The sequence below is a fragment of the Triticum dicoccoides genome, chromosome 7B (assembly GCF_002162155.2).
Source record: "Triticum dicoccoides isolate Atlit2015 ecotype Zavitan chromosome 7B, WEW_v2.0, whole genome shotgun sequence".
In the NCBI taxonomy this organism is placed as follows: domain Eukaryota; kingdom Viridiplantae; phylum Streptophyta; class Magnoliopsida; order Poales; family Poaceae; genus Triticum; species Triticum dicoccoides.
In genome coordinates, this window is record NC_041393.1 from 618,106,013 (window position 1) to 618,129,499 (window position 23,487).

At 46.0% G+C, this 23,487-nt stretch overlaps 1 protein-coding gene, 1 long non-coding RNA gene and 1 pseudogene across 5 annotated transcripts; all 3 read right to left on the reverse strand.

Annotated features, from left to right (window-relative positions):
- Window positions 1-3,358: 3,358 nt before the first annotated feature.
- Window positions 3,359-11,238, reverse strand: LOC119335788 (annotated as a pseudogene).
- Window positions 11,239-14,433: 3,195 nt separating this feature from the next.
- LOC119341106 (protein SCO1 homolog 1, mitochondrial-like) lies at window positions 14,434-19,253 on the reverse strand. The gene is made up of 7 exons (XM_037612995.1): window positions 19,042-19,253; window positions 18,676-18,930; window positions 18,356-18,446; window positions 17,311-17,523; window positions 16,007-16,096; window positions 15,685-15,817; window positions 14,434-14,867 (listed from the first exon to the last, which is right to left on the reverse strand). The coding sequence occupies exons 1-7, from the start codon at window positions 19,123-19,125 to the stop codon at window positions 14,756-14,758; spliced, it is 978 nt and encodes a 325-aa protein (XP_037468892.1). The 5' UTR covers window positions 19,126-19,253; the 3' UTR covers window positions 14,434-14,755.
- A 1,084-nt stretch (window positions 19,254-20,337) lies between these two features.
- Window positions 20,338-22,831, reverse strand: LOC119341323. Of its 4 annotated transcripts, none has more exons than XR_005165029.1 (4): window positions 22,400-22,831; window positions 22,214-22,299; window positions 21,550-21,830; window positions 20,338-20,685 (listed from the first exon to the last, which is right to left on the reverse strand). It is a non-coding gene; the product is annotated as an uncharacterized LOC119341323 (long non-coding RNA). The 4 variants fall into 4 exon arrangements; XR_005165030.1 differs by having other exon boundaries at window positions 21,550-21,966; XR_005165031.1 differs by having other exon boundaries at window positions 22,369-22,831.
- Window positions 22,832-23,487: the final 656 nt, after the last annotated feature.

Genomic DNA, 23,487 nt, shown 5'->3' on the forward strand with positions numbered 1-23,487 from the left:
GTGGATCACCTTCTCAGTTTTGTAAAAAGCAAAAGAAAATGATAAAAACTTCAAAAATTAAAATCCTTCGAGATGTAGTTATGTTACTACATCTACTAGTTAGGAAAATTTAAAAACTTAAATTTGGACATGTTTTTGCAAAAAGTGTAGGGAAAATGTAAAACGGCTATAACTTTTGCATACTATGTCAGAAAAAACGTATAATATATCAAAATGTTCAGCATGAAAATCCGCATCCGATTTTGGCAGCCTACGACCTGTTTGCAAATTTTTAGAATCCTCAAATTCTAAAAAGAAAAAAGTTATGCTCAAATTTCAGTTTTTTTAATTTTTTTTAATTTTTGTTAAATCTGGTCAAACTATGGTCAAACTACTTATTCAAGAAGTATTAGTGTTACTAAATAATTATTCAAGAATATTAGTGTTACTAAATAATTATTTTAGTTTTTTTGAATTTTGGTCAAATCTGGTCAAACTGTGGTCAAACAATGGTCAAACTACTTATTCAAGAAATATTAGTGTTACTAAATAATTATTTCAGTTTTTTGAATTTTGGTCAAATCTGGTCAAACTATGGTCAAACTGTGGTCAAACTACTTATTCAAGAAATATTAGTATTACTAAATAATTATTGTTTTTAGAACAATAATTTCAAACTCAAACAGTGAAATTTGTGACTTCATGCTCAAACTAAATTACTGAGGGTTAATAGGATTGACATCTTACTATTGTCAGGAAAACAACAAGTGCAGACTTGGAAACGAGGGAGAATAGAACCCGGAAGTTAAGCGTGCTCAGGTTGGAGTAGTGAGAGGATGGATGACCGTGTGGGAAGTTAGATGATTTGGAATGATGAGGGGTGATTAGAGATTAGATGTTAAATTGAGCAGTGATGAGGGGTGATTAGAGATTAGAGGTTAAAATAATTCAGAAAATTGAAAATAAAAAAATTTAAAAAAAATTCAAAAAAAAATAAAAAAATCAGAAAATTTCCTTTAGTACCGGTCGGTGTTACCAACCGGGACTAATGGTGGACCTCCAGGCAGCGGCCACGTGGACGGCCTTTAGTCCCGGTTCGTGTAAGAACCGGGACTAAAGGGAGAGGCTTTAGTAACGACCCTTTAGTCCCGGTTCCAGAACCGGGACTAAAGGCCCTTATGAACCGGGACAATAGGCCCTTTTCTACTAGTGTTAGTCCTTGCCCAATCACTCTGGTAAGTCTTCAAGGTAGACTTTCAAACCTTCACAGATTTCGTTCACTGGCAATCCATAATGACTCTTGGATGCTCAGAAGCGACACCTAACCAGCTGGAGGATTCACAGTCCTCAAGTGTAACAAGTCTTCAGATCACGCGGACAAAAAGACTTCAGTGATGCCTAACACTCTTTGGCTCTGGATGTTTTGGGCTTTGTCCTCGCAAGGATCTCTCTCTGAAATGCTTCGGAGGTGGGTTGCTCTCAAACGACAAAAGCCGTGCACTAACTCTGAGCAGCCACCAATTTATGGTGTAGAGGGTGGGCTATTTATAGCCAGGAGGCAACCCGACATGATTTTTCCAGAATGACTCTGGGTCACTAAGGAACTGACACGTGTCCAACGGTCAAATTTCAAACACACGCGACAGCTTGACTTGGGCTACAAGTAAAGCTGACTCATCCAGCTCTGGATAAAATTTGCTCTCATTGTCTTCGCTCGAAGACATAGGATTTGGTTGAGCATCACATCAGTCACTCTGACTTTGTTCACTTGGACTCCACTTAACAGTACGGTGGTTCCTATGACTCAACAAAGAAGAAAAGGAAACTACGAAACAATTATGTCTTCGCACTCCATAGTCTTCATGCGATGTCTTCTCATGCCATTGTCTTCAATGTGAATATCTTCACAGACCACCATTGTCTTCAATGTCTTCACACATTTTTAGGGGTCATCTCTTGTATCACACATTTTTAGGGGTCATCTCTGGTAGGTAAACCGAATCAATGAGGGACACTACCTACGTTATCCTGCAATTCTCACAAACACATTAGTCCCTCAACCAAGTTTATCGTCGATACTTCAAAACCAACTAGGGATGGCACTAGATGCACTTACACAAGCCCCTTGCGGGGCAAGGCCCTCGCGAGGCTGTTGGCTTCGCGGGGCTCGCTGGTGTGCTGCCTCATGAATTGGGCCAAGGGGCCCTTCCTGGGCCATAGGCAGATGGCCAGTGGTACCCTGGTTCCCATTGGTCCGACAGTAGCCCCCGGGTCCGCGGCGCGCATGTTTCGCCCGTTGAGGAACAAAACGACGCGGGGCCTAAGACTGTCGGGATACAGACAATCTATCTAAAAGACAGACAATAGATGATATGTGATGTGTGTTTTGCTCGGAGCCTGAATCATGCACTCACTTATTCTTTAAGTGTACCATGGCTTGGGAGATCTGGAGGTGTATGCATCAGATTACTAGTGGTAATACAAATCCCCAGTTCGTCGACATTATTGCATGGTGGTTGAGCAATAGAAAGCAAACTGTAGATGATGTTCTTACTGTTGCTCTTCTCCGGGCCATTTGGAAGCGTAGAAATGATCTGTGTTTTAATGGGACTCCTTGACCGGGATTGCGGGATGTGCTGAGAAGCGTTGCAGGCTGGTGCGGCCTATGAAAGGTGCTATGCGCTGGAGCAGATCGAATAAAGCTGGTGGAGGCTACCAGGGTTGGGAGCTTATAAGACGGCCTCCTATGTTGCTCTGGCCAGATCCAGGCTGACGGAGTCGGCTTCCTTCTTGAGTTCTTCTCTCATGGAGTGCTTGTGCGGTGGGGGTGGGGTGTGATGCTATGGTGGCCGCATATCCATGTAACCCTTTTGTCAGCCGGGTGGCCCTCTCCTTTCTCCCCTCTTTAGACTACTCATAGTGAGGAGTAATTTATGTAGGTATTATGCAACACTTTATTTATTAAATTGTAGACTCATTTTGTATTGGTATGTGTGATATTACTCATAGTCTATAACTAGCTATATTATAATGAAGACTAATAAACCAGAACAAAAATAGTACTACTTAATTTGTTTCTCTCCTCATTAATTAGCTGCCACATCTTTTTTTTCGTAAGTGTCAGCTATGTTACTCCCACTATGGATTTCGGGCGGTTGCCCTTTTCCTGGTTTTATGTAAAATGGGTCTGGGGCGGTTGCCCTTTTCCTGGTTCTATTTCTCTCTTGATTCCTGGATGTTGGCGCTTGTGCCCATCCCGAGTACGATAACCTACTGCTGTGACTTGTTTTGGTCTCATTTATAAAATGGGGCCAAGTCGGTGCCCTATTCTTTAAAAAAGATCCTCTCATTAGCACAAATACAAAAGAAAAGAAAATAGTGAAGCCGAAATACGTCTCATACAATGCCCACTCTGCTCTGGTCATCACAGGTCTGAATAGAGTGCCGAAATCCTTATTCACAGGAAGTCTACTGAACCGACAACACCAACCAATACACAGCAAAACAAATGCGACGACACCACCAAGAACTACCACAGCTGCATGCAGCTCATCTACCATGGGATGGATATAAGCTGAAAGAAGAACATGTCTAGCATGCCGAATCGCCTGTTTCTTATGCCAGTGCAGACCACAGGACCAGGAACATGCTCATCAGCCCCGCGAAGCTGGCCGACATGGTGCGGTGCCCGGCGCTCTTGCCACCTGATGGAGAAGAACTTGAACCTGCAATCAACAGGAAGATGTTTGTGAGGTCAGGTTTCAGCTGTGTTTTGAGCTAATAATCAATTGAACTGAATTTCTCCTTGATGATTTTACATGAGAAAATATGATCATGCTGGCACTTGATATGAAGTTTCAGTTTCGGTTTTCAGGTACAGTGAGTGGAACAAGGCGTACTACTAATACTAAGTTGCATCCAACTCCTAAACGATGCTAAAGTTGTACACATTGCGGTTGTTTGGTGAGGTTAAAGGTAGATCTACGTCAAATAAATTCCAGCGGACAAATACTACCAATTCCTACTTTGTAATGCAATGCATTTATTGTGATACAAATGAACATGTTTCCAAATGGACGAATAAAATACAATCACCCGATCTGCAAATGGATGCGCTACACACTGTGGTGCTCGTCCACATCAATCCTTGGGACCATGCCTACTATCCTTACATGCCTGACGGAAAAGGAAAATTCAAGCCCGTCTAGTGCACATTTGTGTATCTCTCGCCGTGGATTGGCTCTAAAGTCTGAATATGTCTTGACTCTTCTCACATGCGGTGTCTAGTTTCCCAAAAGTAAATGTTTCATAGGCCATAGCACATGTCCACGTCCTATGCTCATATGACTAAATGCAAATAGAGTGATTTGGTTCTATAATATATTTTCCCCGTATAGTATAATCGCAAGCAGTCACAATCATCCGATAACCGACCAACACGAGTTGTTTCTATCTATAACTAAACTAACTAATGTGACCCTCATCAATTTGCCGCCGCGGTATCAGAAATCATTCTTTAACCAGGCAAGTTTCAGCTGGCAAAGTGTCACGATTCAGACAACAGGGCAGCTAAGCATAGCAAGTGGCTAGTTTAGCCCGTATACTACTACTCCTTATAGAAAGGATAAGAGGCGTATATTAATTACCTGGAGGAGACTTGGTCGGAGGGGTGCCTGTGGATTGAAAATGCAATGAGATCAGCAAACGGCAGTAAGATATATGTACTGAAATCGTCTCAACAAAATGCCAGCTACTGCCATGGTCAAAGAATAGATTATGACAGTTGGACAAGTAGAGGTCAAACTAGATAATTTTCAGAACCAGTTTAACGACCGCAAAGTAAAATGGATAAAACAATTCATCCAAGACTGGGCTTAGACTAACACCCCCATAACAACAACTATGTTATATTAAACCGGCATAATCTGACACCCTAAATTCGCTGGATTTACTAACTAAGATTAGCACCACATCTGGAGTGGGGAAGATGAAGGCATCTAGAAGTCTTGATGCCTCCAAACTCTTCTTTTTCTCTTCATTGCAAGCCATCTGGTCCAAGATTTCACATCTAGATTTTGCATTGTTTCCTTCTATACAGCCATTTGATGGCGACGGTCACAGAATTGCTGAAGACCAACTTCCATACGACACCAGCAACGAAGTAACAAACGTGTAAACGTAAGTACCGGGCTTTCTTTGAGCAGGTATCAGGATCAATCAATTTCCTATTACCTGGATAACAGAAACTAAAAGTTCAAACAGGGGATTTTTTTCCCATCCCTTTGCACATTTTGATCTGCCATGTGTAATACTGCCTACTAGCCTACATCTTAGCTAATCTTTCTTAGTTGCTTGGAAAGATCGATCACGAAATTCAGCAGTAATTTCCACCATCGTCAGATCAAACATGCACTAGTTCAGCATCTACAATTAACAGGTCCTAGCAAATCAAATCCTAAACCGGAATCGGGTAAACCAAATCGCATTTCTAAAATAAAACATGGAGAGCATTCCGCGCGGTAAAAATTCCAAAGAAAAGTAGGAGAGGGGAGGTGGGGCGGGGTGTGTAAGACAATAGGCTTTGGGGGGAACCGGCACAACCCTCTAGGGGTGGCCTATCACATATATATATAATGAGGTGGTATACAACGTTACAATATACACATGTAAATACAGTCTAACACCCTCCCTCAATCTTAGCCACTTTCTAATGAATCTAGAAGGGTAAGATTGCGCCTGCAAGTCTCAAACTGTGGCAAAGGCAATGGCTTGGTGAAGATGTCAGCAAGTTGATCCTTGGAAGAAATAAACTTGATCTGTAGTTGCTTCTGAGAGACACGCTCACGCACAAAGTGATAGTCAACTTCAATGTGTTTCGTTCGGGCATGGAATACCGGATTTGCAGAAAGGTATGTAGCACCGATGTTATCACACCAAAGAACAGGAGGCTGTGATTGGGGTGTACTTAACTCCTGAAGCAAGGCCTGTACCCAGATAATCTCTGATGTGGCATTGGCCACAGCCTTATACTCAGCCTCAGTACTGCTACGCGAGACAGTAGCCTGTTTCCGAGCACTCCAGGCAATCAGGTTAGAGCCAAAGAAGACAGCATAACCCCCCGTGGATCGCCTGTCATCCGGATTGCCAGCCCAGTCTGCATCAGAATATGCTGAAAGACAACCAGAGTCAGACGGCCGAATATGCAAACCATGAGCCACCGTGAAACGAATATAGCGCAAAATCCGCTTAACAGCAGACCAATGAGTGTCACGGGGTGACTGCAGATACTGGCAGACTCGGTTAACAGCATAGGAAATGTCTGGTCGCGTGATCGTCAAGTACTGGAGCCCACCAACAATACTCCGGTACTCGGTCGCATCAGAAGAAGAAAGAAGCACACCATCAACAGCATTGAGCTTATCAGTGGTAGACATGGGTGTAGTCGTCGGTTTGCACTTAAGCATCCCAGCTCGCTGCAACAAATCCAGAGAGTACTTCTTCTGCGTCATAACAAGACCAGCAGCACGAGAAGTAACCTCCACACCAAGAAAGTAATGAAGCTTCGCAAGGTCCTTGACCGCAAAATCAGCACCAAGTGAGCGAACAAGCGCAGTAGCAGCCGACTGAGAGGAGCTGACCAAAATGATATCATCTACATAGACCAACAAGTACATAGTAACCTCAGGCCTTTGAAGAAGAAACAATGAGGAGTCAGCAGTTGATGATGCAAAACCATGAGCACGAAGAGCCATTGCAAGACGAGCATGCCAAGCACGAGGAGCCTGCTTCAGACCATAAATTGCCTTGGACAGACGACAGAGATGATCAGGGCGATCCGGATCAGAGAAACCCGGAGGCTGGCGCATGTAAACCTCCTCCGCCAAGACACCATGAAGAAAAGCATTTTGAACATCAAGCTGACGAAGAAACCAACCTCGAGTAACAGCCAGAGAGAGAAGAAGTCTGATGGTAGTAGGCTTGACCACTGGACTGAAGGTGTCTTCATAGTCAAGTCCAAAACGCTGTCGAAAACCACGAGCAACCAGACGAGCCTTATAGCGCTCAATGGACCCATCAGAATGCCTCTTCACTTTGAAAACCCATTTGGAATCAATGACATTTACCTGTGATTGTGGAGGAACAAGAGTCCATGTCTGATTGCGAAGAAGCGCTTGATACTCCTGCTCCATGGCCTCTCTCCAATGAGGAATGCGCATAGCAGCTTGATACGTGCGTGGCTCAGAGGATGGATCTGCGAGAGCAGCAGACATGCACGCCGCTAACCAAGCAACTATGCCATCGTGACGTTGCTTAGGCTGAAAAATGCCACTCCGACTGCGCGTATGTGGACGTAGAGCAGCAGCAGGAGCCGGCGGAGGCGAAGGTGACGGAGACGTGACGGTCGCCGGAGATGCAGGAATCACCTCAGGCGAGCTCGGGACAGACGACTCCGGGCTGCATGTCGAAGACTGGCCCGACGACAGGGGCTCAGAGGCCATGGGCGAACCGAGGGTGGGCGAGGCCAGCTCCGGTGACACCGGCCCAGACGGCCTTGGCAAGGCGAGAGCAGGCGAGGCCGGCCCTGGTGAGAAGGGCCCAGACACCCTGGGCGAGGCAGGGGCGGGCGAGGCCAGGCCTGGTGATGACTGCCCCGACGCCCTGGGCGAGACGGGGACCGAGGAGGCCGGCCCAGTCGGCGGGGTTGCAGGGCGCGACGATGGCGAAGGCAGCCCAGAAGCCAGAGGCGACCGGGCCAGGACGTCGATCGGCCGTGCATGAGCACGGAAACCGAGGCCATGCAGGGGCGCCATGTGCTCCTCATGCACAACAGAAGGTGCCGAGGATGAAGGCGATGGCGACGAAGAGGAAGATGGCGCTTCCAGAATCTCCAAACGAGCCCCACGACCAGTGCCTGCACCATGGTTAGGCAACAATAGAGGAGAATATGCAACATCATCAAATTGGTCAGAAGCAACAGAGGATGAATGCATGACAGGTGGCTCAGTAGTGGACACAGGGAGTTTGGCAAAGGGAAAAACATGCTCATCAAACACAACATCCCGAGAGATGTAGACACGATTAGTGGGAACATGAAGACATTTGTATCCTTTATGAAGAGAGCTATAACCAAGAAAAACACACTTCTTGGAACGAAACTCGAGCTTACGCTTGTTATATGGACGGAGATGGGGCCAGCAAGCACACCCAAACACCTTGAGAAAGGTGTAGTCCGGTTGTTCATTAAGGAGAACTTCAATGGGAGTCTTCATATTCAAAACACGAGTGGGAGTACGATTGATGAGAAAACATGCAGTGGTGAAAGCATCACTCCAAAAACGAAACGGAACAGATGCATGGGCCAAAAGAGTCAGACCAGCTTCAACAATGTGACGATGCTTACGTTCTACTGAACCATTCTGCTGATGTGTATGTGGACATGCTAAACGGTGAGTGATCCCAAGCGATTGAAAGAAGGAGTTGAGGTTGTGATACTCGCCACCCCAGTCCGACTGAACATGAACAATTTTGTGCTTGAGAAGGCGTTCAACATGTTTTTGGAACTGAACAAAAATGTCAAACACATCAGATTTACGTTTGATAAGATAAAGCCAGGTAAAGCGGCTGTAAGCATCAACAAAACTGATATAATAATTATGACCACTAACAGAAGTCTGAGCAGGACCCCATACATCTGAAAACACAAGTTCTAAAGGATGTTTCACCTCACGACTGGACTCCGAAAAAGGAAGTTGATGACTCTTCCCCTGCTGACAAGCATCACACACTGCTACATCTTTATTACTAGACACACTAGGAAGCTCATGACGACGCAAAACATGCCGGACAATAGGTGTGGCCGGGTGACCAAGACGAGCATGCCACTGTGACGGAGATACCCGAACTCCACTGAAGACGCGAGCGACGCCAGGATGCTCCAGACGATAGAGACCTTGGCAGAGCTGCCCACTAAGAAGAATGTCCCTCGTGCCCCGATCCTTAATAAAAAGATCAAAAGGATGAAATTCACAAAGCACATTATTATCACGAGTGAGTTTAGGAACTGAAAGAAGATTACGTGTCACAGATGGAACTCGAAGAACATTGCGAAGTTGAAGACTCCTATTGGCATGTCTAGTGAGAAGTGATGCTTGACCAATATGAGAGATGTGCATACCTGCTCCATTGGCGGTGTGGATCTTGTCGGAGCCATGGTAGGGTTCACGAGTGTGAAGCTTCCCCATCTCACTGGTCAGGTGCTCTGTCGCCCCAGAGTCCATGTACCAGTGGGGATCAATGGAGTAGGACTAAGTGTGTCCCTGTGGCTTCTGCGGCGGTGGACGATCAGCCATGGCGACCTGACGAGCAAAGTTGCGTGTATCCTTCCCGTCATTGCCAAGACCAAGAAAACCCCGCTGGAAGCGCTTGTGACACTTCGAGGCCCAGTGCCCATAGCGACCACAAAGCTGGCACACACGTGGACCGCCAGCCCCTGGTAGCGTCGCAGTAGGAGGAGGGGCCGAGGCGGGTGGTGGTGACTGCCCCGAAGGAGCCCTGGATGAAGCAGAGGAGCGACCACCCTTGGTGGCGGCGTTTGCCGAGAGGGCGCCGTTGCCCCTGGATCGGCGCGTCTCGACTCGTTGCTCAGTAAGCAGGAGGCGTGAAAAGACCTCGTGTGCTGGCATGGGCGTGGAGTTGCCCCTCTCATTGATGATCTCGACTAGGGCGTCATACTCCTCATCAAGACCATTGACGATAAACGAGTTGAACTCGGAGTCGGTGAGGGGCTGTCCAATGGAGGCCAGCGTGTCGGCGAGACTCTTGACTTTGTTGTAGAACTCAGTGGCGGTGGAGTCAAGCTTCTGACACTCCCCAAGTTGGCGACGGAGCCCAGATACACGAGCCTGCGACTGTGCCGCAAACGAGCGCTCAAGAATAGTCCATGCCTCGTGGGACGTCTTGGCGAAGACAACAAGCCCAGCAACGGCCGGAGAGAGCGACCCCTGGATGGAGGAGAGGTTCGCCTGATCCTGCCCTGTCCAGACACTGTGAGCCGGATTATAGACCGGACCATGCACGCTGTCAACCAACGCAGGAGGGCAAGGGAGAGAGCCGTCGACATAGCCAAGCAGGTAGTGACTCCCAAGAAGCGGAAGAACCTGCGCGCACCAGAAGATGTAATTGTCCGACGACAACTTGATGGTGATGAGATGGCCGAAGTGAAACGGCGGCGGCGGCTGCGATCCCATCGAGGAGACTGGCTGAGGTGAGAACACCGTGGAGACAGTCGGAGAGGCAGCCGGCGCGGTGACAGAGGGCGCGATGGCCGCGGTTGACGCCGCGAAGCCTGCCAGCGCGACGTCCTCCGCCACCAGCGGCGCAGTGGCCGAGGGCGCGACAGCCGCGGTTGACGGGGTGGCGGTGGTGTGGGCCACAAGCGCCTGCCCGGGCGAAGTAGCAGCCGGCGGGAGCGCGAAGAGGGAGCCGACGCTCCGTGTCCCGATTGGCGCCTGAAGGGAGGCGGCATCCAGCGGCCTCGAGAGAAGTGCCGCGAGGGAGGCCGGCAGAAAACCAGTGGCGGTGGAGCCGGACGCAGCGGCGGACGTCATAGCAGTCGGGCGACGGCGACGGCGGGCGCGGCGGCGGCGGCGGTTTAGGGTTTTTAGGCGGAAGCGGACGTAACCTAGCGTGATACCATGTAAGACAATAGGCTTTGGGGGAACCGGCACAACTCTCTAGGGATGGTCTATCACATATATATATAATGAGGTAGTATACAACGTTACAATATACACATGTAAATACAGTCTAACACGTAAATACAGTCTAACAGGGTGAATTACTGGGGCAGCTGCTGACGTCCTCGGTGACGCCGCAGCGCTTGGAGAGGCGGAGCGCGTCGGTGACGTTGATGTTGAAGGCCTTGAAGATCTCGGGCGAGGCGTAGAGCGCGCAGAGGCAGGCCCTCTCGTTCTTCACGGCGTCCCGGAGCGGGCCGCAGCAGGTCTCCGGCGGCTTCTGCGCGTCCGTGCCGTTCATGTAGCCGGCGCAGCCCGTCAGCTTGGACGCGCACGCCGGCGTGCCCGACGACTGCGCGCCGCGCCCGCCGCCAGCACGCTCGCCACCAGCAGCAGCACCGCCACCGCCGCCGGCACCCGCATCGCCATCTCTCTCTCTCTCTCTCTGGTGTGGTGTCACGGGGGAGAAGGGCGGAGAAAGGTGGTGCCTTTTTTCTTCTGGAGCGTGGACTCTGGCACCGTCTGCAGAGAGTGGATGGTGGCGCCGCTTTTATGAGAGGAGTGCGCCGCGTGTTCCGAGAGAAGACAACGTCCAGCGGCGAACGGCGTTCCTTCGTGGTTTCCGATCTCGACTTTTCGGGTTTCGAGAAATGGGCATCGACACTTGGCAGCCTGCTCCAGCAGGTGGTACCAACTCCGAAATGCTCCAACGGTACCATTAAAACAACAATTTTAAATGTTTCAAAAAATTCTGAAAACAAATGTGAACGTTCACGAAGAATGTCGCTACACCTCATAGAAATTTCAGGTCCAAAATTGAAATACACATTAAGAAAAAAGAAGACAAAATCGAATGTGAATAGTGGCGTTTTGACTTTCGTTTTTCGTGACACACTATTCATGCTTGATTTGTCCTCTTTTTTCTCAATGTGTATTTCTAATTTTGATTTGAATTTTTTAGGAGTTGTACGCTCATGTGATGTGGGCATCCATGATTTTTCAGAATTATTTAAAAACATTTTAAATTGAGTTTCTTGAAATGATATCATGGTAGCACGAAAAAGGGATGGGAGCACATGATATTCTCCCCTCTGTGTGATTCAAAATCAAAGGTTGTAAAATCTTTTTTCATAAATGCGACGAATGCTCTTTCTATTCTCTCTAGAATGGTGTATAGTCAAATTGTTACTATTCTCTGCTTTACATTGATTGAAATTCTAGATTTATTCTAAATCAAACCTCTCTGGGTCTATTACATTTTGTAACTTACTCAGAAAAATGAGGCGGCGGCGGCTCACTGAATATGGAATTATAACCTGCTCAGCAATATGAGGCGGTGGCGGCTTCTTGAAGATGGAATAAAGTCCACCCTCCCTATCCCTCGTCCCGGCGATGCGTCCAGCATCTTCGAAGGCATGTGGAGCCATCAGGATGAAGGCATGCCCCAGCCAAGACCCAGGCCAAATACTTTCTACAGTGTTAAACAATAGAAAGTTTGCCACAGTGCATGAAGAAACCCGGCCTCACGACCCAGCCCGCCATCTGGGCAGCCTAGGGTATGTCTCCGTCGTTGTGTGAAGGTGTGTCTTCAGCGGACATCGTGGGATCCCCGTTGATCCATTCTTCGTTCGTGTGTCTACAATTTGGATCATTTCGATATACACTTCTTTTCCTCGGCGGCGATTGCTATGCGGCGGTTGCTATTCCGACTTGTCTTGTACGGCCTTAACACGGCAACTCCCCGATCATCTACTATAGAAAGTTTTGCTCGGCTCCAACAAGGGAGGGGCGATCAGAGTGACGCGCGCTTCCGGTGCTTGTAGTATTCACTCGATGGTATATGGACCTGAATGCATTTTTATTTCATTTTTGCTATTTTTGGTGTTCCTCGCACTACTATGAGAGATGACGAATGTATCTGGGGTTTTTCTGCAAAAAGAATAATTAAAATTCTATTTTTTTTCCTTTCTTTCTAAACCATGCATATCTAGATTTTGACCAAGTATAGGAAAAGATTATGCGACTGCTGCATGACGGTTGCGAAAATCTATTTTAGAAGAAGACACGAGCTTAGCCTGTCCGCGTCACGCCTACCTTTCTTCCCCCTCCTTCCAGAGCAGAGCAGGAAATGAAGAATACGTGTGTGCGACTCAGGGTCGGTTCGGTTCAAACTTGCGACCGAGCCTCGCGGAGGAATTCGCCGTGGGCAACCTTGTGTTCAAAAATCTGATTTTGTCTCGTTTGGATCGCCGGCTGCGCAGTGACGAGACGACACGGGGCCGCCCTGCTCTGCTCTGTATGTGAAAAGTCTCAGCAACATCTTTTCCTTCCGCCTGAATCTGTGCTCCTCACGGACGACGAAAACGCGCAAAGTTCCAAGAGTGAAGTCTATTTTAAACCCTGAGAATATAGAGCACGACGCAAATAAACCCCGACGTTCAAATCCCTGCAATCCATACCCTGACCTCCCTGATCCCAGTCGTTTTTTACCTTTAGGTTGTATCCAAACAGGGGGATTTCTACCTGGCCAGAGAACGGACAGGATCAAGGTGAGTCATCTACCTGCAGGTGGGTCTCATGGTCGCCTGGCTTGCTCTGCACGCTCCCGCACCGAGCGCATGCCCTCTGTGTGTGTCACTGTCGTCTAAACCTTTGGACCTGCTGCCGGCGACCTCGATCACGCATATCCACGGGTTGCTTTTGGTCCAGGGCACACAGCCACCATGTTCGGTCCAGTACATCGCAGCACGCGCATAGCCAAACGCTGGCGCGCTCGTGGCCGAGACCGACGTCCTCCGTCTGCATGCCTTCTCGAACTCCTCCACCGCGGCAAGCCGTTCGACGAAATGCCTAGTTGTTGCTGTGTCGGACAAGACGCACGTACAAGCTAGCTCCAAACTTACTGAGCTGATTGATTCCGGCCGGATACGTACGCAACACACACGAACATGTAGGTTTGATTTGGTTGCAACAGGAGCTAGTTTCACGTGGAGCAATTGCTCCTTCGACATGCCGCTCTCCAACTCACCTTCTGTCGCCACCCGGTGTGAGCAGCAGCGCACTTCGATCCAAGCCGAACGGCGGCGGCCAGCGCAGCCAACGACGAACAGCGGAGAACCTGCGCGTGGTGTCGGCTGAGAGGAGCACAGGGTGGCGGTGGCGGCGTAGGTATCGGCATGCTTCGAGGGCATGCACAGCTCCATCCTACGTGCCTGTCTTTAATTGCAATCCCACCATCCCACGGTGCCACCTCAGCAAATCCAGTTCTAAACGGGTGTAAGAGTGATTACAACCGGGATCGAAGACTTCAGGGTACGGACTTTAGGGATTTAGACGTCGGGGTTCATTTGTGTCGCGTTCTACGTTTTCAGGGTTTAAAACAAACTTCACTCAAGTTCCAATGGGCGGCGCCGCGGAGCGGAGGAACGTGCCTGCCTACCGTGATAGCCAATCAATTCCACGTGAACAAACCACGCGCGGAGGCTTTTCTTCATGCCGTTGCTCCATGCCAACATGTGAACCGGGCGCATTTGACTGGTGTATATTTGCACTGAACAATCGTATGTTGAATGTTACTGTGGTCGATCTGTAATGGTTTAGTATTTGTGCAGTAGGCCTAGTGTTGGTACAAATGTTGTGAACTACTTATATGGTTTTCTTTAATGAAAATCAGAGGGGGCGGCCCTTCTTTAATTAAAAAAAGTACTGGGCAATCACAGAGGAGAAGAATAGTTACTGTAGCAGAGATCATTTCCCCAACAAATCCCATCGCTCCACAGAGCACTCACAAATAACACGAGTCAAAGTAGGACCTTCACTTCCCACGCACTATAGCAAAACAACGCCGGTGCAGCAAAATCTGCTAGAACAAAGAGGTTTCAAAATTTAGAAAAGAGAGTGATATCCTAAAGGTCCTGCCGTTCCAAAACGCATGAACTAGCAGCAGCAGCAGCAGCAGCAGCATCGGAATTGGAGTTTGTTTATTTAAGAATATAAGTTCTAAATTGGCAACGAGACGAAATGGTGCGTGTGATTTCAGCTCAGCTCCTCTTGTGCTCTCGGACCTCTTTGATGATGCCTTCGGCCAGGGTGTCTTCATCGTAGTTCTTGCCGAAGAATTTGACGAACTCCATTTTCGGGTTCATCAAGTACCTGCACAAGTAGATAGCCATATGATCAGCATTTATTTAACATGTACTACTAACGCAGAACGACGGCATAAATGAACATCAGGTTGGTACCTAGTCTACATCCCGCAAAAAAAAGGGTACCTAGTCTTTACATAAACGAACATCCAACAACCAACTTGCTAATTCTCGTCAGTAGGACCTACTCTTTGCATCATGACATTTCAGCCTCATGATAGATAGGCTGAAAATACCTCTTTGGTGGAACGCACTCCCCATGATTAATGATCTCTCGACTCAACATCTTAAAATGAAGTACGGTCAATACCATAGTTGACCATCATTATAGGTGTTGGCTACAAAAGTTAATGAAAATGAAGAACAACTCACTGATGGAGACAGCGACAGAGTCCACGGTGTAGCTGGACGGACAGCCTATAATCATCACTCATCACAGCAAAGTACGAGTATGATCTATAATGGGTGCCACATGGGTTGCATCCAACAAATATTGCCTGCTTTATCGGTTCAGTTTGGGAGGCACATTAATTCGTTGCAGCTGGCCTTATTACAGAGGACAATAGCATGTTGTATGCCAGGTCAAGTCCCCGTTTGAACAGGGCAAGTTGGTCCATCCGATATTTTAGTTCGAGAACTGGCAAAGGCAAGAACGACCTAATTGTTTTCCCTCTAATGAAGGTCTTCTACTTTTGGTTTTGTTACTGCATACAGTAAAATTGCTACCCTATTGATTAGTGCATATCTACCGCAAATTACATATACCATCAAAATCAAAGGGAAGTGATAAAATGATAGAAAATGTCAAGAACTTTTTTACATACATGACGATTGAATGATCAACAAGGTAGTCAGAACCCTCCTCCTCTGTCTTCATATAGTAGACTCGATAAGCACGAGCAACCTTTCTCACCTCATCAGAGGTACCAGTTAGTCCTATGAGATCTTGATGGAACTCTGACACACAGACAAGTGACAGTAGTTAGACATCACAGCTGAAAACAATACAAAGTGATGCAGCAATATCAATATATATGATAGTAATATGTTACTTAACAAAAAAGGTAAGCAAATTTAATGCATGCAGAAAAATAAACTAACGAATGTGGCAAAATGAGCAACCCACCACTGCTAGAAATTGCATACCTTTAACATAGTCATGGACTTGCTCAACAGTGTCTCTTTCAGGATCAACTGAGATGAACACTGGCACAATTTCTAGTTTTGCCTTTTCCTCTGAAGAAAATGAAAGCAAATCTTTATGATGATATCCATGGAAACCATCCAAAAATTGAACAAAAAAAAAAGATTTATGTCTGCTAGTGCTGTTTTGTTTCATTTTTTGTCCTTTTTGGAATCTTTAACTACGGCAAATCAAACTATATCCTGAAACTCCACTGTGGCACAATATGTGTTATACAGGAGATGAGTACAGATGTACATGTAGCTGAAAGTCTAAAGCAGACAAAACAATCACATCCTAATGTTCGTTGGGGCTCTAAAGTTATATTTCCACAATACAGGGTAGCTGGGTAACATCCGACCTAACATAGTTGAGGTGTTCTGTGTAATCAAATTTATTGGGGTTGGCTTCAGCAAGGGGAAAACAGAAACAACCAATTCATTTATGTACTATAGCGATCACCAGTATTATCTACTCCCTCCGTTCCTTTATATAAGGTGTATTTATTTTTCATAAAAATCTAACAATGTAAGGTGTATTTCTCTTTCTCCTCAGTTTCTGTTTGTGAAACTCCACCATCCAGTATGTGCCTTCCATAAAAAGAAGTATGAGATCGCAAATTGGAAGGTAGTAAAAAAAGAATCTCTCTCCTTGATTGCCTGCACTCACATTTCTCTCTCTTTCATCCCAGCAAATTGATTTTATTCCCATGCAGCAGGATTTAGCTGCGTGTGATTAGGTCGCTGGTTATTAGTTGCCGCTAATTAAGCTACTAACCACCTAAATAGTTAAGATTATTTTCGTCCAAAATTCTTCTCGATTATGTGCCTTGGTCGCCGCACCCAAAAAAATACACCTTACATAAAGGAACGGAGGGAGTATTATGTACTCCGTCCGTCCGGAAATACTTGTCCTAGAAATGAATAAAATGGATGTATCTATGACTAAAATAAGTCTAGATACAACCATTTCTAGGACAAATATTTCCAGACGGAGGGAGTAAAAGATATGAGCGGTACACAAATTCCTTCTGCCATGCCCATGTGCCAACAGAGATTTGCAAATATACATATGTGCAGCATCATATAATTTTCATATAAAAACAGTGTTTGCAGGTTAACAGTGAGACGTGATGAACTGACAATTACACTGATTCATTGCCCAATTGCCCAATAAAAAAATCAGCTTGACCAAAAGCAGATAAGTGTGCTTTATGATTAACTCGGCACACAACAGTTCTAGTCAAAGCAAGATCCAATTGACTTACTGATTTTATTAATAGCAGCAGCCATCTTCTGCAGTTCATCTGGACAGATGTCAGGGCAGTGTGTGAACCCAAAATATAGCAGCGTCCATTTACCCAAGAAATCCTTTTCAGTGACGGCTTTCCCATCATGATTTAGAAGACTGAATGGACCACCAATAGCAGCAGTTCCTACTGATTGTGCTGGCTTTACTGAGTTCGTATTGTTCTTCAGCTCTGAGAAACAAGGGACAAGAGATTAGTCATGCTAGATTAAACAATATAGAAGTTTAAGGAGTAAATTGGTCTGCACATGGATGGCACTTCCACAAAACGTTAGTAAAGGCATGGTAGCATTGGCCTCCCCCATATTTGAAATATATTTTTTCTCATTCAAGGGAAGGACCATGTCAAAATGCACAGATAAAATAGCAGAACATACTAACATCCAGCACTCGGACCTAAATGGACTTATGACTGGTATGAGTAACTATCTGCATGATCACATGATAGAGTTGGATGGAGCTAGAGTTATTGTTTCGCAGGCAAAGAGTATTGATAATCAGACATTATAATTAATTAATCGGCAGATGTAGCATTAAAAATAGTTAGTGGATTCACGCTTTAGTAAATAAAAGAAGCAAAATAAGATACTCTTCTGCATATTCACATGATAGGGTAGCAGCTAGAAATACCCGATTCTCGGGTGAAAGAGTATTATAGTCAGAAACATCATACTGATTAATCTGCGGATATAGCATCGAAAATAGATTGCTCTGTCAGTTCGTCCAATCATGCTTTACTAAATCAACCAAGAGATGATACTATTCAATTGTTACCACTGTAAAATTAATCTCAGACTTGTCCCCCAAGTTGCCTGGTATTATACATATCTTCTCCAAGGATACGAAACTGCTATACATTCAAAATTTCTCTCTGAAATGGTGTCGCATCAGAGTTTCTCTTGGCAGTACTAATGGCCCACTACCAAGTTGAAACATGATCACAAACCCCATATATGGAAGATCCACGCAAAATAAAACTACACTAACTCACCATAGTAATCTACCTTCAATGTGACGCTTCTTTTCCTTGTCGTAGTACACTATGATTCCTCCTCCGGTCACAAGCAGCAGAAGAAAACTCAACCACGAGACGGGCTGCAAGCAAGCAACATAACAATTGAGCATTACTCTTCGACTAGCACTTTCAATGACAGAAGGCAGAAATGGCCCATTTCTGGCGCCTCATATTCAAAGGATCACTACTCATAAATCTCTTGGTTCCACATTTCGGCAACGCAGAAGTTTCAGTAGTTCTGGTTCAGAACCCGCATCACACAGCAAAACAGATATATAAAAGTTGGAGAGCATCCGAAACACAGCTTACCCCTCCTCGGACAGACTTCCCGGAGTCCCCTTGCTGTGACTTCCCATCCCGCCCGCCCCCTCCGCCTCCGCCGTCAGAGCCCGACGCCACCGCCGCGGGCTTCGAAGCGGCCTGCGCCGCGTCAGAAGAAGCAGCCGCAGCCGTTGCCGCAGCGGACTTCGACCCACCCTGCGCCGCTTCGGCAGTAGCAGATGCAGACGCGCCTGCAGCGGCGTCGGTCGAGAAGAAACCCGTCGATGCTCTCAGCGCGGGGACCTGCCGCGCGAAGAAGCCACACACACACACACAAACACATCCATCCGCTGCTTAGAGACAGAAGAGGAACGGCGGAACGACAGATTTGGGACGGGCGGGGCTCGTGCTCACCTGATGGAGAGGGCGCTGAGGATGGGGACGAGGAGCGGAGGCGCGCACCGCGCGCGCGAAGAGCTGCAGCGCGTGCCTCCTCATCGCGGCCGCCGTCGTCGTCTCCTGCTGTGTCTCTCGCTCGCGTGCGACGCGGCGGCGGAGGTGCGGGTGGAGGAGACGGCGCCGCCGGGGTTTGGAGCAAACTTTCTTACTTGTTTAGCAAGTGAGGGCTTCGGGCTTCCAGGCCTTCCTTTTTTCGACATCATCGGGCTTCCAGGCCTTTACTTTATGGCTGGGCCACAAAAAGATTAGGGTGGGCGTAAGGCATAATATTTTGGGAATAGCAAAGCCTTATCCGTGAAAATGAGAGAGAACGCAGGGATCAAGCCCTGGCCTCCAGGGAGATACTTTAACGGCATCCCGTTCCTAGTAATTACAAGGGGGCGCCACCTACTTGAAGCGATCAAGCCGGTTTTCTCTGTTTTTTAATTTTTTTATTTTCTTTTGTTTCTTTTTTTCCTCTCCATTTTTCATTATTTTTGCATTTTTTCTTTGTTTTCTAATTTGTATTTTACTTTGGTTTATTTTGTTTCATGTTTTCATTTTTGGGGTTTCTATTAATTTTGGTTTTCATTCTATATTTTCTTACACATTTAACATTTTCCTAATACATGTTGAACATTTTTCAATATATAACATTTTTAATAATTGGTCAGTATTTTTTTATACATATTTTAATATTTTTCAAATGCTTGATCAATATTTTTCAAATGCTTGATCAATATTTTTCAACTACAATATTAAAATATTTTCTAATGCATGTTCAAATTTTTCCCTATACACACTTTTAAACTTTTTCAACTGCGTGATTAACATTTTCAAATACAAGACTAACATTTTTAGTACATGATTAACATTTTTTTATGCATGGTTACATTTTTCAAATGCTTGATTAAAAATTAAATGCAATTTTAACATTTTTTAACACATGGTCAACAAATGTTTTTTCTAAGCACATTAAAAAAATTAAAATGCTTGATTAACATTTTTTGAATATTTGTTTAACATTTTTTTTTCAAATGCTTGATTAACATTTTTATATACATGATTAAAAAATTTCCATCAGTTTATTTAATCCATGGCCAACATTTTTATATGCACATTTAATTTTTTTGAAAAGCTTGATTAATATTTTTCAGATACTTGCTAAACATCTTTTTCTTAATTAACTAGTTAATTGCCCGTGTGTTGCAATGGGGCATAACAAATACTGTGCAACATGTATATCTGTAATATCCTCGTGCACATTAAATGATATTGTCAACTTTTGTGCCATGTTATAAATCACCCTTCTTCTTCATCTTCTTCACCGCTATATCCACTCCCCATTCCAAACTCGTCACTGTCGTTAACGGCCATCCGGCTATCAATCAAATTTTAGGCAAGGGGATACATGGTAGCTTCCCAAAACATGAGAAAGTTCAATACCTTTAGAGAAGTTTTAGGGTGAATATGGAACATAAGTAGTTCTATGTTCAACATAGAACTATGTGGTACACATTTTGGGAACTATGCATTGCTCAATTGCTGTAACTCTATCTTCTGCATTTCTTGTAAATTTTAGCAATACGCAGTGGCATCCGTGCTCGGTCCCAGGTTGAGCTGCATGACAATGGCAACACTGACATTGTGATCACAAATTCTAGGAATATCAGTTGTGATGTGGTGTAGAATTCAAGCTCCTGTCAATGAGACAAATTCCGAAGTGAACCTATCATTATGCCCAAATTTGCATCAAAAGTCTTAACTTAATTATTAGTACAGAACCATTATGGTGGACCTTCCACTGGTCAAAAGTTCACATACAAAGACAAATTAAATACTTAGAACCTTGATAACTACATCTCTTAGTATTGATACAGACATTATTGTTAACACATGCTTTAGTGAAAAAGGTGATCCAGAAATTTGGGATGGAATTCTATATACATGTAGAGACATGTCCTTTATACACAAAGTTAATGGAAGAACGTAAATGAAAGATGGCGCTAAATTGCAGGCAGTCATGACAAGATGCAAATTAAGTGCAAAGGGAGAAAAATTCCAAAGTGAATTAGTTTCTTTCAACCCTTTTCTCAGAGCAAGATCATACAGATGATGAACTTCATTTTGAATTTTATTTTCTTTGGGGAGAAAAATTGTTTGCCAAATAATCATCATGAATCATACATAGAACAATTGCATCAATGGTCGAAGATTTACTTAGTCTCATAAATGTGGTGATTCTTGCAAGATATTTTTTATGTAGTTATTGTGTTGATTTGCAAGGCTTTACTCCTTTTCTGTCTTGAAATTATTTAAATAATCGTGTTTTTCTCTGATTGCAAGGCTAGATTGCTCATAGACATAAGAATATTCAAATTATGCTCTAAGCAAGTATAATTGCTTAGTGAATTTTTCAATAGAAAATGAAGTGCAAAATATGAAAATAAACAGAGGTATTTGCTCTTCTTGAGCCAGACCCACCTCAATCTTGTTGAGCCAGGCAAAGGACTTGTCTACCTGCTTCGTCTCCCAGCCGTCGACGACAACCACCACCCTGTCGAACCAATTGTTCATCTTGTCCACCTTCGCCATCTACCACACAGCCACCTTAGTCCACCCGTCCTCCTCCTTCACTTGCTACATCTCCACTGGCAGTGTCGTGCCTCTCAGGACAACCTCCAGGTCAATCTGCGACACCTTACTATTGTTGCCACTCACATTGGTTGGCGTGCCGATGAAAATTTATACTACTTCACTGGATTCTACATGTCACACATTAATCGATGAGTATGCTTGTATTCTGTACAAAGGCTTATAAAATTATAATCCAGCAGTTGTTCTTGACCATGTGAATTAGTACTTCTCAAGTAAAATGAACAGTCATTCATGAACTTGCATCTGGACATTAATGAAGCAGGATATAATCAGTACAGATCCATAGAAGGAACTACTGTACAATAGAAAAATGAAAACATTAAATGGTGGATAAAAGGAACTGATCATGGAATAGCAATGAAATTCCAAACAATATATTATCACTTGAATTCCCTAACTTTGAATACTGAAAAGGCACCCATGAATCTGCTAGACTGATATGAACACTAATATTGTACACATGAATCTGCCAACAAGGTAGCAAGATGACCTTTGGCTTGGCGTGAGGAGCGACACACAGATTGGCACGAATGAGATTGCTTATGCTGTTCTCGCCTCCTCATGTGGTGTCGCCTCCTGCAGCACAACAACACACAACCAATTCAAAATTAGAAAGTTGCAGATTATGAGTCCCTCGTGACTAACCTGGAGAATCAGGGGCGGATGTAGGGGCTACATGAACTGTGAGAGGAAGGAGAGGACTGGGACGTGGGTCGGCCACAAAGGATCCGACGGAGTCCCGATCGACAGTATGTCAGCCTAGGGGCTGGACCCGGCGGCGTCGGCGGAAGACCAGGAGCTCTTGCCAAAGCCCCCATTGAGGCCGTCGACGAAGTAGCTCCGGACGGCGGCAACGAATCCTTGGGTCCCTGCGTCGGTGACCTCGGGCCGTCGCTGGCGAGTGGCCGCTGATGCTAGATGGGAGGCACACGCACGTCCGACGGGAGATTGGAGGCACAAGCGCAAGCGCAAGATGGGAGAGGGAGGGGACGGGCGGCGGCACCGAATGCAATTTCGACATGGTGGCGGCCGCCAGATCGTGATGGGGATAACGCTAGGTGGAAGGAGGCGGCCGCCAGATCGTGATGTGCTTTCTTTGCGTGAGGCAAGAGGGAGGCGGACGAGGTGGAAGGAGAAAAATCGGGACATGCTAAAAATAGATCCGTAGGAAGCGGTGGACTAGTGGAGGCTGGGAGAAGCGAGGGGCTCGACGAAACTAACGACGTAAGAGGGGAAACGGAACCTTACGGTTCTTTTAGGTAGTAGAGATATTTTCATATACATGATAAAAATATGGCCGTTGCTACGATCAGTCGGCTGATTCGGATCATCCGTCGTCTCCAACGCTAGCCACCCATTGGATACGGTCAACGCATCACGCTGCAAACGTACAGCCGCACCACCATCGGCGGGATGGGTCCATTGGACTGCAGCTCCGCCCACCCGTCGGCATGTTGCACTACAGCTCCGCTGCTCCGGCGTGCAGCATCACGCCATTGCATTGCAGCTTCATTGCAACACCAAGCTTTCCCTCGAGCCGCCGAAGACCCAGCATCGAGACACTTCGTCGGTCGTCTCCAACGCTAGCCACCCTTTGGATACGGTCAACGCATCACGTTGCAACGTGCAGACGCACCACCATCGACGGGATGGGTCCACTGGACTGCAGCTCCGCCCACCCGTCGGCATGTTCAGCTCCGCTGCTCCGCGCGTGCAGCATCACGCCATTGCATTGCAGCTTCATTGCAACACCAAGCTTTCCCT

Bases quoted from the DNA above. Each gene is read 5' to 3' on its own strand.
- LOC119341106 (XM_037612995.1), bottom strand. From the start codon at position 19,125: ATGAGGAGGCACGCGCTGCAGCTCTTCGCGCGCGCGGTGCGCGCCTCC. The intron at 18,931-19,041 runs GTGAGCACGAGC...TTCGCGCGGCAG, and splicing joins CTCAGCGCCCTCTCCATCAG to GTCCCCGCGCTGAGAGCATC. The intron at 14,868-15,684 runs GTATGTAAAAAA...CTACTTGTGCAG, and splicing joins GTTGATCATTCAATCGTCAT to GTACTTGATGAACCCGAAAA.